Source organism: Channa argus, chromosome 3 (assembly GCF_033026475.1).
Source record: "Channa argus isolate prfri chromosome 3, Channa argus male v1.0, whole genome shotgun sequence".
In the NCBI taxonomy this organism is placed as follows: domain Eukaryota; kingdom Metazoa; phylum Chordata; class Actinopteri; order Anabantiformes; family Channidae; genus Channa; species Channa argus.
In genome coordinates, this window is record NC_090199.1 from 21,809,863 (window position 1) to 21,827,694 (window position 17,832).

The 17,832-nt window shown below is 39.3% G+C and overlaps 3 protein-coding genes across 6 annotated transcripts; 1 reads left to right on the forward strand and 2 right to left on the reverse strand.

Moving 5' to 3' along the window:
• Positions 1-87: 87 nt before the first annotated feature.
• On the reverse strand, positions 88-8,167 carry zfyve27 (zinc finger, FYVE domain containing 27). Of its 3 annotated transcripts, XM_067499004.1 has the most exons (14): positions 7,833-8,167; positions 6,374-6,593; positions 6,204-6,274; positions 5,915-6,101; positions 5,563-5,658; positions 4,876-4,988; positions 4,665-4,783; positions 4,141-4,212; positions 3,526-3,546; positions 3,262-3,282; positions 1,948-2,089; positions 1,730-1,776; positions 1,540-1,621; positions 88-1,381 (listed from the first exon to the last, which is right to left on the reverse strand). In XM_067499004.1, the coding sequence occupies exons 2-14, from the start codon at positions 6,589-6,591 to the stop codon at positions 1,311-1,313; spliced, it is 1,260 nt and encodes a 419-aa protein (XP_067355105.1). In that variant the 5' UTR covers positions 6,592-6,593; positions 7,833-8,167; the 3' UTR covers positions 88-1,310. The 3 variants fall into 3 exon arrangements, with proteins under 3 accessions (XP_067355105.1, XP_067355106.1, XP_067355107.1); XM_067499005.1 differs by lacking the exon at positions 3,262-3,282; XM_067499006.1 differs by lacking the exons at positions 3,262-3,282; positions 3,526-3,546.
• Positions 8,168-9,741: 1,574 nt separating this feature from the next.
• On the reverse strand, positions 9,742-13,037 carry LOC137123728 (uncharacterized). Its single transcript, XM_067497884.1, has 3 exons — positions 12,378-13,037; positions 11,569-11,880; positions 9,742-11,105 (listed from the first exon to the last, which is right to left on the reverse strand). Exons 1-3 carry the CDS (start codon positions 12,901-12,903, stop codon positions 10,534-10,536), a joined length of 1,410 nt encoding a protein of 469 aa, XP_067353985.1. The 5' UTR covers positions 12,904-13,037; the 3' UTR covers positions 9,742-10,533.
• A 560-nt stretch (positions 13,038-13,597) lies between these two features.
• avpi1 (arginine vasopressin induced 1) lies at positions 13,598-17,828 on the forward strand. 2 transcript variants are annotated; one of them, XM_067497890.1, is made up of 4 exons: positions 13,621-13,718; positions 14,547-14,564; positions 15,451-15,853; positions 16,972-17,828. In XM_067497890.1, exons 3-4 carry the CDS (start codon positions 15,483-15,485, stop codon positions 17,171-17,173), a joined length of 573 nt encoding a protein of 190 aa, XP_067353991.1. In that variant the 5' UTR covers positions 13,621-13,718; positions 14,547-14,564; positions 15,451-15,482; the 3' UTR covers positions 17,174-17,828. The 2 variants fall into 2 exon arrangements, with proteins under 2 accessions (XP_067353990.1, XP_067353991.1); XM_067497889.1 differs by having other exon boundaries at positions 13,598-13,718; positions 14,547-15,853; positions 16,972-17,827.
• The last annotated feature ends 4 nt before the right edge of the window (positions 17,829-17,832 follow it).

A 17,832-nucleotide genomic window follows, 5' to 3' on the forward strand; every position in this document is an offset into this window, starting at 1 on the left:
TGGTCCACCCCACACAGGACTAAAATACACTATTTTTCAAAATTTACCTCTACTAAAATATAAAGCAAAGACTCAAAGAACATTAGGTAATCAAATCATCACATAGTTTATTTCAACGATGCTGTAGTTCAACCATAAAATATGGGGCAATATATACACAATTCATTAGATTAAATAATAACTTGCACTTTCTGGAGTTTAAAATTACATATATTAGAGTAAAACAATTTACAGTAACAATATATGATTACAATAAAAGCAAAGCGATTAATTACAATCATCTGTGTCTAAATTGTCATTAAAACAACTTTATCACTTTGAGCCACCTTCTGGATTTTAATGTCTCCACAATCTTTTAAGTCCTGCTTTCAAGAGTGGGAGACTGATGATTTCTGTTTGTTTATCAGTCCACTGAAACGACTTTGATCCAGTTAGAAGACAAGCTTGGGCTGAAGGGATCTCTCTCATCTTTTAGGTTACTGCTACACATCCAAAAAGGATGAAGCACAAATTTCCTTGTTACAAGTAGTGCAAGTTAGTTTGCCAAATGTGTCCTCATTCACAGCCCTAGACAGATTCATCACAGTTTACTTCCCAAATGTGGGGGCTTGAGGGTTCAATAATGTGCATGTAGCTTGTCAGCTGCTGTATTAAAACTCAAAGAATACTGGGGGACCACAACCACTCAGCTTGACAACAACCTAAAAATATGCCAGATTCATTCTCTGCCAGCCACTATTAGCCGTCTCCATCTTAACCTTGTTCAAACAGCAAGGTCCTCTAAGCATTACATTACAGTTACAGTAAACTGCTACACAGAACTGAATGTTAAAACATTGACATTCAAGTGAAATCAGCTTTGTGGCAAGGCAAAACATGGAAAAGCAAAACCACTGACAGCCGGTAAGCCTATTTATATCACCTCACACCAACAGCCGAGTCTTGGCCTCCAGCATGCGCAATGTGTTCTTTGCTCTGCTCAACAAAGGATAAACACAAGGTCCTATAATTTGCTCCGCAGTTGGTCTCATTGATTCATAAGGTCCAGTTCTTCATTTGGGAGTTATAAAAAGGAAGTACGCAACACATTACAGTAGTCCCATAATCATTACAAGTAGCTAAGAAAGGGTGCAACTGGTAAAGGTGAGGGACTCTTGGAGTTCACCACATAAGATATCCTGACAGATACATGTGCCTTTAACTTGGAAACCAGAGCAAGTGTAAGGGTTTCAGTAACTTGATGAAGGGCCCCAGGTTGAATGGTGACTGACCTCCCATGGGCAATCAGTAGTAGAGACTGACATGCTCTTTTATTGTAATTTGATAAGAGAAGAATTACAGGCAGCACAAACAAACACAGTCTCTCTCTGGGCCTCCGGAGCTGAAAACAAAACAATGATAAAGCCATTAGCTCATAAGTGGGAGAACTGAAGTGTAAGAATACAAGAAACAGGATAAATAAACTGTCACATATTTAATCATTCGGTCTAAAAAATAAAAATGTACAATGGTCCAAGAGTTTTCTTGTTTTTGTGTTACCTGTTGCACCCATGGAAGATCTCAGGACCTTGAAGGAACAGCATCGGGAACAGAAGCTGTTGCCACAGTTACTGCAATTTCTCTGCATTAGGAAAAGACACTGGGTAAAGCTTGTACCAACAGAAAAGTAAGACAAAATTAAAGATGACGTGAAACCTAAATATATCCCCAATTCTTGTCACAGTCTCACCCTTTTCTTCAACACTGAGAAGACAGCGCTGCAGCTAGAACAGTTGCCTGTGGAGACAGTGAGAAACAGCAATTAACAGCAAGACAGACAAAGGAGAGAATAACAACCCATTGTGACAATAAGATGCTTGATTATACATTAGATATATACTAACAGACCATCTCTGGAGAAGGATAATAAAAGGAAAGAAATCAGTGGATGAGTCAGAGCAGGCCGACCTGTGCTGGTGGTGGGGTAGCGTTTACGCAGTCTCTCTGTTAGTTTGGAGACTTTGCTGCGTATTGGTTCATTGCGGCTCAAGAGACCATTTTCAGAGATGGTGTCATAGTCTGGAGCTGGAAGAGGCCCATCATCGTCTTCCTGAGGGAGAGGGACGATAAAGGAAGAAGGAAATGAACAAAGGAAAAGGCAGTTATATATGGTATATCCTCCAGGAACTAGAGCTGCGCTTTTAGGGTATGAAAACCTGGCCAGGAAACAGAGCTAAATTTAGCAGTAGAGCAAAACTGGATGAAATTCAGTGTGATAATTCAGCCAGTTTGACTAAAAGATGTTTGGCAAATCAACACCAGTGGAAAAGACATACATGCTTTGAGACATGCATTTGATCTCCCAAACAAATAAACACCATACCCTGCACACAACTGAGAAAATCACCCGTTTAATATAACGTTACACTTATACATCTAAAACTATGAAGATATGGTAAGCAGGTTAGTCCAAACCCAAATAAAAAGCAAATAAATTTGACAGTACAAGACCAGAGAGGATGATGTCCAATATAAGGACATCAATCCACCCTCAACCAACAGCCCTCTGAGGGAACAAACCTGTTTCACAATTTTACTAAATATCAGAAACATATACAGTGCTAAAGGGAAAATCTATTTTCCATGTAACATTGAAAATGGTCACAATGTTTGATGATTTAGAATAACTAGATGGGACTATAGGACACAGGAGTTGTGTTATATTTTATTATACATATTAGGGCTGAACAAGAACAATACATGAAAGTATTTGAATTTAAATTTTTAGGGCAATACTGCGATTGCGATATAACAAAACTTTCTAATAGTTCCAATACTTCTTCAGTGCAGGCCAGCTATAAACAATAAGAATACCCAGCATTGCACAGTATAGTATAGTATAGTATAGTATAGTATAGTAATTGTACTCGTTGAGATCGGGGTTTGTTTCTGCCGTAGCCATTTTCACTGCAATTAGCAGCACTGCTGTAAAGCTGGTTTGTGCCTTACACTTTCTGAATCCACTCTCACTCACTTCTACTTCAGGTGGGGAAGGCAGATTGGTACTGGCAGCAAAAGGGCTCTTATTACTGTCTCATTAAAAAAAGCATTTGTGATTTCAAAATTGCATTCTATTAAATTGCAGTATTGATGTAAAAAATTATTAATCGTTCAGCCCTAATATATACTATATAGTAACATATTTCACCATCAGTATTACTATCATGCCAGGTGAACAAATGCATGAGTGGATTGGTAAAGGGCACTAGGAAATCCACTTACCACTAGGACCAAAGGAGTTTCCTTATCAGGAAGCAGAACACATGAAAACAATGTTAACATGGTGCGCTGATATTCAGTGTGACTGTACAGGCATCACCCAAAACCTTCTCTTTACAAAGCAAAGAAATAACTACACCACAACATCAACTCACGCAAGCTTACAACACATGAAGTCACTGTTCATGTGTCCAGTGGTTCTACAGTGTATAGTTTACTCAGTGGCAGTGCACTAGCCTTTTCTACACGAGGAGAGGCAACACTCACCTGCAGGGAAATTGAATTTTCCTGCAGAGAAAAACAGGAAGCAACAGAAAATACATCATGAGAATGAAAGGGGGTTAACAAGGCTGACCAACCACTTTGTTTAACCTAGTAAAGTTAACCTGTAAGTGCCCAATGGGAAACACAGGTTCAGGAAATATGCTCATTTGGCTTAATGCTGAGAATTAGATATGAATTTAATATAAAATTACAGCCAGAAATCCATCACATTACCTGGGCATAAAGACCAGAAGACGGGAAACAGCTGGCCTGCCCAACAGTACAGAAATCTGCCAACCAAAGCTCACTAATTAACACCCTAGATCTTGTTTAAAAGAATAAACAAGAAAAAGTCCCAGATATGATTGACAAATTAGTTTTACAAAGATTAAACAATTATATTACGGGTTAACTAGAGCCAAGTTAGCTGTTTCCAGTCTTTATGCTTAACTGTCTGTTCCAGCAACAGGTTCACTGTTCAGACAGGACAATAGTATCAATCGTTTATAGTATTCAATCTGACATTGTGAGGAACCAATAAGCCAGATAAAGAAAAGAAGAAAAGTGAAAGTAGAAAAAAATAGAAAGTAGACAAAATAACTTTAGAATTGTATTTACCTCAATGGCATCCTTAAATTCATCATCAGGTTCTGCCTCTTCAGCTTCCTCCACACTGCCAGGAGACAGGTCCTGCCATAAAACCCACATTAATATATAAATACAAGAAAGTTAATTACAGACAGCTCCCACATCTCCAGCAGCCATGTTACAGCTGATCCATTTTAACTGTTCTGGGAGGCATGATGACGTTACAAACTATAGGGTAAACTGATATTCCTGAACCTTGAACACATATGAGCATGTTCAGTAAAGGTTTTTGTTCATTATTGCCTTGTTGTAAGGAGGTCTTCAGTTGGGTCACATCACATTAATATGAGCCCCTAATCATCACCTCACTGCAAAAACAAGAGACTTCAAGTAGCTTCATTGATGGATAAAGAACAACAGTTCTCGATAAATTCACTGAGAGTATGGAATAAACTGGATAAGAAGCTTATAGGCGTGGTTGCTTCTATTCCAAAACCTGAATCCTTTATTATTTAAAATATGAGTATTTTTTCCAAAAAGCTCTGTCCTCTCACCTCCAAGCTAGTTGGTGTGGGAGTCTGGTCCAGCGAGTGACCTAGATCCTTTTCTTCACACAATCCCTCTGAGACGTTGGTCTTACCCATGTGGAAGAATTTCTTAATTTCCAACAAAACTGGAAGCACAGGAACAACCACATTTTACTTTAATTTTATTTTGTTAAACAAAAGTTCGTTTTTTTCCCCCTTTTAGACAGGATCCTCTGACCTCTGCAGAAGTCTCTGTTCCACAGGAAGATGGTGCTGTTGAGCCCAGCAAGCACCCAGCCCACAGGTGCAAGGTAGAGCAGACACAACATTGTTATCATCAGTCCATAGAACCTGGAGAGGGATATGACAAAGGTAACACTCGAACCATCTGATTGATTGATCAGACAGCACATAAATGCAACAAGTAGTTGGACATTTAATGCTATAATGCGATCATCTCCTAGAGCTTATTAAGTCTCTAGTTCAATTTTGCTATTTAGATGAATTGTCTAACAGTAATATTCTAATAAAAATACCTAATCGGTTAAAATATCAAATCTCACTTAAATATTTTAGAAAAGCCAGACTACTACATCTCTCCATCTAATTATATGACTATTTGCTTTACAGTGATCAGAAATGTACATTTCTTATTAGTTTTAGTGCAAGTAAATCAATCAATGTGCTTGTAAATGTGACATCAGCAGAGAAATGGAATAAAACATTGGTTGTGAAGTGGTCCTCAAACAGACTACCAATGATCATTATTAATAAGTAATGATTGTGGGACTGCAAGGGAAACAGTTTGTGTGTGACTCTGTGTGTGCAGTGGGCGATTAGTTGTGATGGTTAGTTGCAGATAGGTGGGCTATAAAACTTCAGAATGTAGAAAGCAGTGCGTGTATATGTGCACACAGATGCTGACCTTGATGACTTGGTGTGGTTATCCCAGTACAGGACTTTGTAAATAGCTTCTGCTGACTGACAGGCTGAGGACAGCATGTCATCCAGGTGCTTTAACCTGGTGAAGACAAAAAACAAAACAAACACCCACAACACAAACCCAGTAAGAACAAAGATACACAAATATCATGTACAAATGCCATGAGTATACTGTGTAAACCAGACCTAACCAACAAGTGTTTCTAAAAGACACCACCACGACTGATGGGCAAAAAATTCTTAACAATTTTTTATGTAGTTTTATTGCTGAAAGTATTTTAACCCACATTTTACAGCTGAGAAAATAATATGTAGTTGTCTAGTATTTGTCTTACAGGTCTTTTATTTCCAGCATGGCCTCTTGTTTGGTGAGATGCACTGTCTGCAGGTCTCTGCGGTTCACAGCATGGTAGCACTTCCTCTGGAGCTCAGCTTCTGAGGCTCTACCCCGATACCTGTCCTGCAGGTAACCCAGGGCAGCAGGTGCTGACACTGCCACCACACCCAATGAGAACCAACCCACTAACAACAGAGAGGCAGGAACAACATGAACATCATAAATTATTCAAGTTGTCTTTTAAAGCACTAAACAAAAGCTGGCTCAATATTGATGGCTGATCGTACCTTCACTAACAGTGCAAAAGAAGACATTAAGGAATATACAGACAAGCAGAGAGCACAGGGGCATCCTCCATCTGTGAGATAAAAGTGAATACTGTATAAATATGGCTTCCTGCCATTACTACAATATCATATGATGCTCAATCAGGAGACAGACAAACATGCATACACACCCAAGCAGGAAGCGGCTTAGTTCCACTGCATCTACAACTGGTTCGAGAAACAGAGCCATTCTCTTATAGGACACAACCATGTTGAAGAGGTCAAAGGCTTGTGTACAGCGTGGGCTCCCCAACTCAGAGGCATCAGGAGACCCTGGATTCTCTTTGGATAATGTGTGTACCAACTCCCCTCGTTCCCCTGTACCCTGTGAGGGCTCCTGGGATGTCATTTCTGTAGATGTGATGAGAACATGGGCAGAATTCGAATGCTGAATGGACTAAAAAGGCAAAGGTTTTCCTGATTTTCTAGTCATATCCTCAAAAAGAGATGTACCCCAGTTCCGTTCAAACCACATTCCCAACTACCTACATACATTTGAAGTATACAAATCTAAAACATCTGTAAAGGAGGTGGGGAACTGTAAAGAAACTGATTCCAGACCAATGTTTTAAATCTCAAATTCATAGATATATACTCTATAATATTTCGTAATTAGTACTTAAAAAAATATGTGAAATATAACCTACCCAAAAGGACAAGAACTGTGTGCCCAGTTAAGATGTGGCATTTTACCCTTGCATTTCGACACAGGGCTTTATGCTGGTACTATAGATCATGATCAGATTTGTCAGCTTTGTGAGTTAAAAGAAAACAGTAAATGAAAGGTACTTTGTTTTATATAGTATTTTGTTTTATAAATACAGGATCACATAAGAGATTATTTTAGAATGAAAGATGCATATATTTTTAAAATAGTCTTGGATTTTTTTGTATTTGTATAAAACCTGTTTTTTTTTTTTAAAAAGTGTCTTACAGCAATTGTTTACTTATTATGTATTGATTAAGTAATGTATTTTTTTTATATTTATTTACTCTTCTTATAATTTGTTAATGCACTTGATGCTGCTTCTGTTTTGTGAGTCATGTAATTGATGGCACAAAACAAACAAACTTTTTAAAAAATGTATTCATTTATGTATTTATACCACCGAGTTCACACTTTATGAAGCCCTGCAGCAATGGTAAAAATGTTTACTCAAAATTTTATTTAAATAATTCTACGATTCTGCAATGTGTTTGTAGTGGCACAGTCAAAAGAGCAGTGATCTCATAAATGTATGTATTTATAAATATAAAATAAAATATAAGAATGATCCTTTCAAAGTGGCTTTACACACAGAGCTACTTAGTAACGTAATTCTGTTTTTGAACAATAGTAATACTAACAGAGCGCTACATATGAAACTTATCAGGCTTTCAGGGCCTGAGCATTAACCTTTTGCAAGAACCCGTCAACTATTCACCACGACCACGAAAGGAGCAACATCCCCATAAATCAGCACCAGTGACTGCTGTGGCCTGAGAGATGCTGTCAAACAGGAAAGTTGTTTGTTGACAACAGGACACCGTAGGGTATCTTAGGTATATTGACGTGTGTCTAGCTAATATTATCTGGCGAGGATAACTTACCCCGACTGAGTGTCTACAAACAGGCAACTTATGAAGCAGGAGCAGCAACAGCAACAGCGGTGAAAAGCTCAACTAGCGAGTCGCACCGACATCATCAGCCCGGTGGAAGGAAGAGCCAGCAAATTCACCTGCTCCGGTCAACATGGCAACGGTCTCCCCTCCTGCACGAGCATTAACTTATCAAAATGAACTGGGTTACAGTAAGGTGGGATTGTCGGCGGAGAAAATCGCCGGGTAAAGATTATTTTGTTTGTAGACAGCTAGCTAGCTCTGTTAGCTTCGTCCGGCTCCGCTTTACGTCCACTTCCTCATTTAATTCAGGCCGAATAACTGAAGGCAGAAAAGGGGCAACGTGTATTTAGTCGATCACAGAGTGAGACGATCTGGCTGAAGTGTTAACCCTAATAGAAATGACCTTCTATAAGCTCCTCTTGATGCGAGGGACGAAAATATAGATTATTTGAATATCCTTATGTAGACTATATAGTCAGTCCTAACTTTGACAGAGGCTGTGTTTCCAAAAGATCAAAAAATATTCTGCTTTGAATAATAGCTTAAATTTATGTCTGATGTTTAAAAAAATCCTGAATCTATTAAAATGTTTTTCATTATAAAATGTTTAACTAGATTGGTTTCACACTGTTTAATGCCACCGCATTCATTAAATGGTCAGTTTTTACATGAAGTTGTATTTTGAAGTGCAATTGACCTTTACCTGCATGTGGTGTCACAAAATCGTGTTTGTAAACTGTAAAAAAATATTTTTGTGCTATAATGCATCCCTCTGATGCTTAAGCATTCAAGTGTAGTAATCAGCAAAATATATTTTTGAGTGAATTGGAGCTTTAAAGACAACAAAACAATATAAAAATCCTGTAGAAAGCGATGGGAAGTTGAGAAACAATTCGACAGCGAGAGGAATCGGGACACTTGAGCGGGGCACAGGCAGGCCAACACTGTGTTTGAGAAACAAAGCACACATTCCCAGACAGTAAGAATTTGTTCATGTAGATCTTTTCACTGACTATGAAATTTACGTATCATTTCTCATTTGTTGCAATATGAGAATAGAGAGTCCTCTACTTGATGATAACACCTAATTACTGACCAAAAATGACAAATTGCAAAGTGTATTGAGCTGACAGGACAGTCAGCCTTCAGGCATGTTGTCAAACCTACAAGGTTAGCTGTTTAACTCTCAGAACAATGTTGTTTCAGTGATTATATGCCTGTCCTCCTCCACACAATAACAGCAACAATGTTCTGCATCTGCTGATGGACATTTAATATGTTTCACATTACCTTAAAAACATATGTTTAATATTAATGTTTTCTCCAGGAAATTTAAGTTTTGTTTTTGTACCAGAGCATGCAAAAAGTGGGGAAATAGAGAAGTAGTTCAGAAATGCAAAAGAGAGAACACAGAATAAAGAAATGTCTTCATATTATATAAAGACGGGCAAGTATTAGGACGCACACTGCTTCTATTAAATTGTTAACATGTCTTGATATTATTATTTTTCACTTACTTCATCGGTCATAGTCTGCAGTATATCAAAAATATTTTTGTGGATGTAAGGAAGCATACCTGATGCTTTAATATAAAAAACAAAAGTGACCGATTAAAAAAAGAAGTCAAGGGAAGAACAAAAAACTGGGTGCTAACAGCAACTGAATGCAGATTTGAGGAACGTCCAAATGTGAATGAGCATGTATTTCTTGTGGACTCTGCAGAGGCTAGTGTTGATGAGGACCCAGACATGCAAAGTAAATCAAATATTAGTCTTCCATGATCAGCAGTAGGGTACAATACAAATCGATTTGCATATTTTAGTACATAAACAACATTCCATCAATAAGAAAAGCAAAGTAACATTCATCAGACAGTACAAACAAGAAAATACACTGATCATCTTCTACTCTTTATTTCAATATTTACTGAGCTATCACATCACATATAGTACATAGATAAATGGTTGACTTAGTGATCACATAGCTATAGTATTTGTCTCTCTATATAGTAAATTCTTTTTCATTTAATGAGAGGACAACACTGAAATAAAGTTTGTTCCAGTTAAAAGTAATTCAGAGGCCAGATACTGCTTCCTAAATGAAAGCTCTTAAATATACCTGCAATCTCAAAAGGAAGACCTGGTAGAAAAGGTGACAGCAGTGCTGAATAGGGGGGCTTTGTTATAGAACCACCACCTAATAATGCATGTTATGCATTTTGAACATGTGGCCCAAATAATTGTTCACAAATGTGCTAATGAGCTCTGAAGTGTTTACAACGCATCCCTGCACTAGTCAAAACTAGAGGATGCCGTCTGCACCCAACTAAATATATGCATGCAACATCGATTCAAAAGATTGTAATGCAGTCGCTACTATCAGGTATGTGCACGGCAGCTTATTAGTCCGCATGTTGATTCGGCACAGTTTTTAGACAGGATGCCCTTCCTTCCTTCCTTCCAGGACGCGACCCTCAGACCTTACGGTTGGTGGGTGGCCACTCTACCAACTCAGCCACTTACTCCCCTAATAACAGTTAGGCATATTAACATATTTTAAGCCTCAAATATTTAAAAAAAAAGTTACAGGACATGAAAATTATCTTTATGAACATGAATGAGCATAAAATAATCAGTTTTCAAACTTCATAAACAATGTTGGTCCTGACAACCTTAACTACTAACGAGTTTCACTGTAGGGGCTTGCTGTGTGAACGCTGGTGGAGTCTGAGCCCCCCGCAGTTTCTGAATGACTTTCCACACTGTCCACAGACGTAAGGCTTCTCTCCAGTGTGGATACGGAAGTGCCTGGTTAGTGCCCCTGAGTGACGGAAACACTTTGAACACACTGAGCAGGTGTATGGTCTTTCTCCTGTGTGGATGCGAAGGTGTGTCTTGAGGTTCTCCATGCGATTGAACTCACGGTTGCACTCTGTGCAGCGGAAAGGGCTGCAGCCTGGTGGGTAAAGCTGCAGTCTAGACCTATTGCTTCCCCCTAGGGGCTGCTGGTGCTTCTGCTGGCACTGGCCATAGTGTCGCCGCCACAAGCTGGGCAGGGGGAAGGTCTGGTTGCAGGACTTGCAAACGTAATAGTTGCTCATTGTGTGGGGGTTGTTGCGCCTGATCCGGACATGGACTCCATAAACTGGTGGAGGGGCCTCGGATATGGGCACTGGTTCTGCCGGCTGGGAAATGGAGAGCTGAGAGGTGAGAGGTGGAAGCTCTAGTAGTGGAATACCTGTAGTTATGTTTGAAGGTTGAGCTGTGAAAATATAATACATAATTGAGATTGATGAAGATTCCAGAGAGCAGGGTCCTGACATTCACTGTAGCTTGTGGAACCTATAAAGCCTCACTTTACTACAGTCAATTTAGTTTACCTGAGGGGGAATCCAATCACCTTCTAGAACCATCTTAAGCTAAATCAAACAGGATGTACTAGACCACAGTTTTTAGTTTTAGACATTTACTATAATACTATATGAGCTCCTGTACTGTGTTAAATGTAATCACCAACCGGCTTTGGCTCATCATCTCAAAAGAAACCTTTCAATGCCTTGTGGTTCTCACCATCTGAACTGGAATTCAGAACCCCTGGTCCAAATCTTGTTTCAGAGGCTTTTCCACCACTACTGGGGAAAGCATTATGTACCCCACCATAAAATATCTAAATAGTTAACTCCAGCTCATTTGACGTCATAAATGGGACGTGTGTTCTTCCTTACCCTCTGTCAGTCTGGTACAGGACAGTTCGCTGTTTGGGTCTTGGCTCTGAATATCAGGCACTTTTGGTTTCCACTCCTCCAACATTGTGGACTGAACCCCAGACAAACACTCTGGAGTTAAATCCTCCATTTTGATAGAGTCCAAACAGCTTTCTGCGTCTGGCATCTCCTGCTTTACAGTAGTTGGTTCAAACGTTTGCTTGTTGTCAGTGCTGGATGGTTGAGGTGAGTGGTGGTCTGCTGGGTCGTGACATGGCTTGCTAATTCTTTCTACCTTTACAACACAGACCCTGGAAATATCTTGAGGGACGTCTAAAAATGGATCAAATAAAAGCATTGAGTGAATTTTCACACCTTTGAATATTTTCAAAGGCACTCTGTAGGCTATGCCACATCAGCTGGGCTGCTTTCTTCGTGGTCATTGAAACACACAAGTTTTGGTTTTTCATTTCCTGGTTAGCAGTAATTCTTGATTTTTTTTTTGTAATTTTAGGAGGCATTAACAGAAAATGTGATGAGGTATGTAATTTATAAGTAGGCAGACTTTACTGGACACTAGAGTATGTATTTGTTTGGTCTAGTGCCTTTTAAAATGTCAGTGAGGGTTCTCGGTCAGCTAGACTCCTTTCTTCTTGGTTGAAAGAAGTCCAGGAAATGAAAAACCAAAACTTGTGTGTCAATTAACATATCACTTATTAAATGCAGTTCCGGTGTATACTCACCCTTTTAGCCAGGGACGTCATTCTTTATATTGATCTATACAACTTAAATGAGAAAAGGGGATCAAACAAATTGACACAGCTACATACCAATATTTTGTGCTTTTTCTGGCTCTAAAACAGCATCACTGTCAGACTTTGGCGTCACAACGTGGCCTGATCTCTGCCCATTTGTGCTCACGAGTGTATCTTGGGGATCTGGATGCCGCTGCGCACAGGTGTTACTTGCAAATACTGTTTGTCCTTTCCCCCCTGTCTTACTGTGCACAATGCCCACCTTAGCATTGGGGCTTATTTGATTGTAAGTAGGGACAGGCGGGTCAGCTGTGTGTTCTGCAGCACTGAAGAGTTGCTTTGGCGGAGCGCTGCCACCTCCTCCCTCCTTGCGCGCAGAGCTCAACATAGCTTCAGCCCTCTGCAGTCTTTGTCTAAGGGACTCGTTCTCTCGGCGCATCTCTTCATAGTTGTCTCCTGTTGCCTGACCAACCAGCTTTTTCACCTCTCGAACTGCGATCTCCACAGCCACCTCAAACGCTCCATGTATGGCTGCAACCAGCTCTTCTTGCAAAGAAAGCGCAGCTCCTGCTGGTTTGGTCCCGGTCAGCTGCGACTTCATGATGCATTCAAGGACAACAAAACTAATATATAAAAAGAAAGGACTCCCTGGGGTGACAAAATGTCTCAAATATGGATACCTTGTGGCAATGCCCTGTGTTTATAAGCAAGAACGTTTCACTTCCGCTGACAGCCTTTAACACCTGGTGGTGAGACGACAAACTGCAGGAGATAACTTCGATAATGAGCAGAAATTGAAAAATTAAATCTGAGACACTTGTTTATTTTTGTTTACAAACAAGGACAGGTTATTTAAGAAACAGCTGCGTGGGAGCCTCCTCCATCAGTCACGGGATTTGTAGTGGTCCAAGTTGGCAAGTACCCAACCAGCAGGTCCGAGGAGGAGAGCCACAGTGAGCAGGGTGAAGGCGAACACAGACTCCTGCAGGACAGCCAGGGATTAAATCGGTCATACTTCATAAATAACCTTTCATCCACTGATAACATGTCAAGGAAAACAGGGGTCGTTGACAAACTTACCAATGGGCCAAAGTCATGTTTAGGCGGTTTGCTGTAGATATAAGTTGCCCGCTGATCGATCATTACACCTGCCCCGCGGCAAAAAGGCCGTCGACAGCGCAGCAACCCCAAAAAAAGCCCAAACATTTTTGGACTTTGACCGAAGCAGGTGGGAAAAGTCCTGTTTCAGCTTCTCAAATAAAATCTAGAACTTTAAGATGATCCGCACACTCAAAGTCAGCTTGCCCTTAAAAAGCTGCTAACTGGTCTGATTTGAATTACAAACAGGTGCTAAAAAACAAAAAGCGCCCTGAAGAGTTCGATTTCCAGTGCTGTGTGTGGAAACGTTCCTCTCAGGTATTTGAGATAAATTGTTTCATATCAATGATGACATACAAAAGTTGGGTCAAAAGGTTTTTGTCCCTTTGACTTTATACTTGTGTATCATAGGCTATGGGTAACAATTCATATTAAGACTTTTTTATTAAAATCACAAATTACCCAAAACTAATAAATTTCCTAAAACTGTTATTATTCACAGAAACTACTAATTACCGACAAGACCTGTTAAACAGTGAAATTCTAGACTATGGTAGAAAAATGGCGCCGCTTGGTGGCCAGTCATTATACAAACACACATAAACAGATTTATCACAGTGAAGCTTTAGGCTTGCTGTGTGTCTCTGCCCAATATTATCTACCTCTATTATTATGATTTAAAGGGATTTACATTTTTCTGAACTACTAACAATTTTTCAACAAGATTTTAGAGGTTAGTGTGGATCACTAACAGTAGTTGAAATGCAAACTACTGTTATTTAGAGGGAATGACAGTAAACATGTAAAACATTGCGAGTCTGTGCTGTATTTCTTTGGATTTGCCCTGTGTGGTAAATGCTTCAGTACAATAAAGTTAAAGAATCAACTGTCCACTGAAAGAGTGACATAGTAGACTACAGTATAACCTGGTGTTAGGAAAAAAGAGACCAGTGAGATTACTGCAGTAAACAAACACATAGTGCTTGTACATTAGTGTCAATCAGTGTCTCACAGTTAACCCCCCCCCCCCTTTATAGCTTAAAACTAAAGTACAGTTACTTTGCTCTAGCACACAATGCCTTCTATTCTTTACTGGGTTTTTCAGACTTCTGTTTGTTCAGATGGCTCTTCTCCCTTTATTTACAGACTGACTTCTGTTTTGAGGTAAGTACCTTGGCCCTGACGTCGTTAATGGATTACACTTTGATTATTTCTCTACGTTCCCCTGAGGCTTCACTGACGCGACAGTTGGAAGTGGGTCAGCTCAGCATTAGTAGGTGTGATTGGTGTAGTCTGGATGCTGGTTCAGTAGACTGTTTGAATGCCTTTAGAGCACGGTCAGAGGTTGTCTCATTAAAAGCACACAAGGTAAGGTAAGCTCTCTCTCTCTCTGTCTGTCTAACAGTTTTTAAAATTATTATATCTATTCTGTGTTTCCTCTTATAGTAGTCTGTTCAACCTGAATCAGGATACTTTTTATGGAATTATTTTATTATTCAAGATTTAATTGGATAAAAATATGACAGTCAGTGCTATCTGTTTTTCTTTGGCCTGTATAATAATAAATTAAACGTCTAGGTTTAGCTTAGTTTGAGAGTTTACACATGTTGCTAATCGAAATATTTGTACATGTAAGTATTTTTGTGTGTGTGTCATAATAAGTAAAAGCGGAGATTGCACTTTTAGGATCAAAATTAGATCCTCCAGACTGCAGTCATTGTTTGCTGTACAGCAAAATCGCAGGTTACAGGCTGCCTAAATAATTGTCTACTACTGTAGTGTGTTCACAAAAACTTTACGATACACTTGGTGAAATTGCTAAAACCACACACTAACTGTGCTAAAATTATATTACCGCACTTCACAATGTACAGTTATTTGACTAATGAAGAGATCACCCCACTGCCCACCTCACTTCAATATCTTAAAGTCCTTTTACTTGTCTATAAGGTCTTATAAGGCTTTTTGGCAGAAGCCATGACAAGGCTTAAGCTCTGCTTGAGATCACAGTTTGATCAGTTTAGTTACTTTCTATTCTCTCCCCTTTCAGCTTACCTCACCTTGTTTTTAAACCCTCACAACATGGCAGAGGCTCCAGCATGTACCTCCACTGAGGAGGATCTGCCAGTGCAATGGAAGCTTTCCAGTCAATATAGTAGGAAGTCTGGATGCTCCAACATTTTTTCTGGGGTTAAACTACACCAACTGCACCGGCTGTTCAGAACAGCAGGGGACAGAGATGCTGAACATCGGGCAAAGCTGGTGTGGCGAGGCATGGATGCAGATGTGGAGGGAGCAGAAGAGGAGAAGGAGGAAGTAGGTGGGGAGACAGAGGATGAGGCAGGGCTGGCCCAGGCCTTGGTGGGACTCAGGGTCCGAGCAAGGAGTAAGGCAGGTATTAGGGTGGAGGGACAGAGGGACCACAAGTGGCACAGAGCATCAGAATATCTCAGGTAAGTGTCAGAGGAAAGGAAGCCAGGGAAAAATCATGAAAAGATGTGAAAAGTAACATGTCAATAAAGATTCTTCTAATTTTTCATTTTAGTACCAATGCTTGCTGTTCTGTCCTCATTAATAATGTAAATTACTGTCACTAGTTGAGTTTCTTTAGGTCCTGTCTAACTTTCCTCCTCGCTTCAAAGGCAGTGTTTAAAGTGTCATGTGCCTAACAAATTCAGCATGACCTCACAAGACTGTCATGCTCTGCATTTGACATTCCTCAGAGTCACAATTAGATTAGTTGGAGGACTATCACAGAATGGTTAAAATGGTGTCATGAGTCTACAGAGCAGCACAGTGATACCAAAATGGTTTATAGCAACATGTTATCAGTGTGGCACCAACGACTGCAATGCTGTCAATCCTCTAGAACAATGTTACCATTAATTAGGTTCATTTTTCATGATGATTTTCCTCCTGTGCCAACATGTGGGGTGCAGTTAAAGTTTAGAGTAAATACCTTGACAACTACTGAACAGATGGTCAGACATTTATGCTTTCCAAATGCCATAGACATTATACATGCTACATACATTCCTCATTTTAATTTATAATATAATTTTATGTAGTGTCTTAAATTGATGGTGATTGGCATGGTAAACACTACACCACATAATATTGGATGACCATTTTTTATACTATTCCAGAATTTTAATCATGCCATTCTACAAATTAGAATTGTTCGGTTTAATTTATTACAACTACATGTTCATGAATGAATTATGACTTGTAGGCAGAGGCACAGATATTTAGAAGCTACTTAATGATACTTTGAGACACCCATCAACCTTCATGGAGTTTCAAAGTTGACTTGACTGTGGAAACAACATTTGTAGAAACAATCTTAGTTCTGCATCTATTTAGTTGAGGTTGTGGAGCTTTCGGTTTAATTGAAAAATCTTCATCAGTGATGTTTTTGGAATCAAGTGGTGTTTTGATCTGAATATGCACTTTATCCAACACAACGGCATATTTATGTGAGAAAATGTTATTGTTGTACTATAATATGGGGAAGGTTTAATATGGGGCATGTAAAGTTTTGCTAAATGAAAATAACTTCTCTGCCTTCCAGGTTTGAGGAGCCTTTGACGGACTGCATTGTTGAGGGTAAGGAGGCTGACCTAACGCCAGGTTCAGAAAAATTCCTTTTGCTGACTCAGGAGGACATCCCAGAGAACCAAACTACCTTCAAACTCTCCTCATGGCGGTTGGGTGTAGCAAGGCAGGAGGGGGGCAGGGACTCTGAACGCTACCTTCATCGCATCCTCCACTAAAACCTGACTAAGTTTAGAATACAACATAGTGCAAGATGCAATGAAGTAAAGAAATCCAATATTCTTTTTGCATGAAAGGACACAGTGCATTTTCTACTGCCATTTATTGAAGTCTACATATTAGACCCAGCACAGTCCATTGGACACAGATCATGCATAGTCATATAAACTGTTGTGTAATAAAATGTCTAATGCACAAAATGAGTGCATTTTTTTTAAAATTTAAGGTAAGAAAAGGGGTTAGCCTAGACAGACAATTGCCAAAGAATTCACGTTCTATTATTGTGGTAACAGGACAACTGATATTGTAATACTGCATTAATCATAAGAGCATTTCTAGTCTAAGGGGTTGTTTTATTCTATATACCAAAATATTTTCTTTTGAACCTTCATTAACTAGGTTTTATAACCAGCTCGGCGAGCATAAAAGAAGATATAAAAATGATATTGTTGTGAGTGAATTGTGTTTTATTACTCATTTGATCTATTGTTAAAAAAATATATTATTAGCTGCTTTTACTGCATGATTTGATCTTTGCCATTATTGTAGGATCAGAACTTTTGACGTTTTTTTAAAAATGTAAATAAACTAATTTCATACCCAGTACATATCAACAGCAGGACTAGCCATTTGTTTTCCATCAGCTGTGTAATTGTAA

Bases quoted from the DNA above. Each gene is read 5' to 3' on its own strand.
- zfyve27 (XM_067499004.1), bottom strand. From the start codon at position 6,591: ATGACATCCCAGGAGCCCTCACAGGGTACAGGGGAACGAGGGGAGTTG. The intron at 4,213-4,664 runs GTGAGAGGACAG...GTTTTATGGCAG, and splicing joins CCACACCAACTAGCTTGGAG to GACCTGTCTCCTGGCAGTGT. The intron at 1,382-1,539 runs GTAACACAAAAA...TTTTGTTTTCAG, and splicing joins ATCTTCCATGGGTGCAACAG to CTCCGGAGGCCCAGAGAGAG.
- LOC137123728 (XM_067497884.1), bottom strand. From the start codon at position 12,903: ATGAAGTCGCAGCTGACCGGGACCAAACCAGCAGGAGCTGCGCTTTCT. The intron at 11,881-12,377 runs GTATGTAGCTGT...ATCCATTTTTAG, and splicing joins AGAAAAAGCACAAAATATTG to ACGTCCCTCAAGATATTTCC. The intron at 11,106-11,568 runs GTAAGGAAGAAC...ATATTTTCACAG, and splicing joins CTGTACCAGACTGACAGAGG to CTCAACCTTCAAACATAACT.
- avpi1 (XM_067497889.1), top strand. From the start codon at position 15,378: ATGACAAGGCTTAAGCTCTGCTTGAGATCACAGTTTGATCAGTTTAGT. The intron at 15,854-16,971 runs GTAAGTGTCAGA...TCTGCCTTCCAG, and splicing joins AGAGCATCAGAATATCTCAG to GTTTGAGGAGCCTTTGACGG.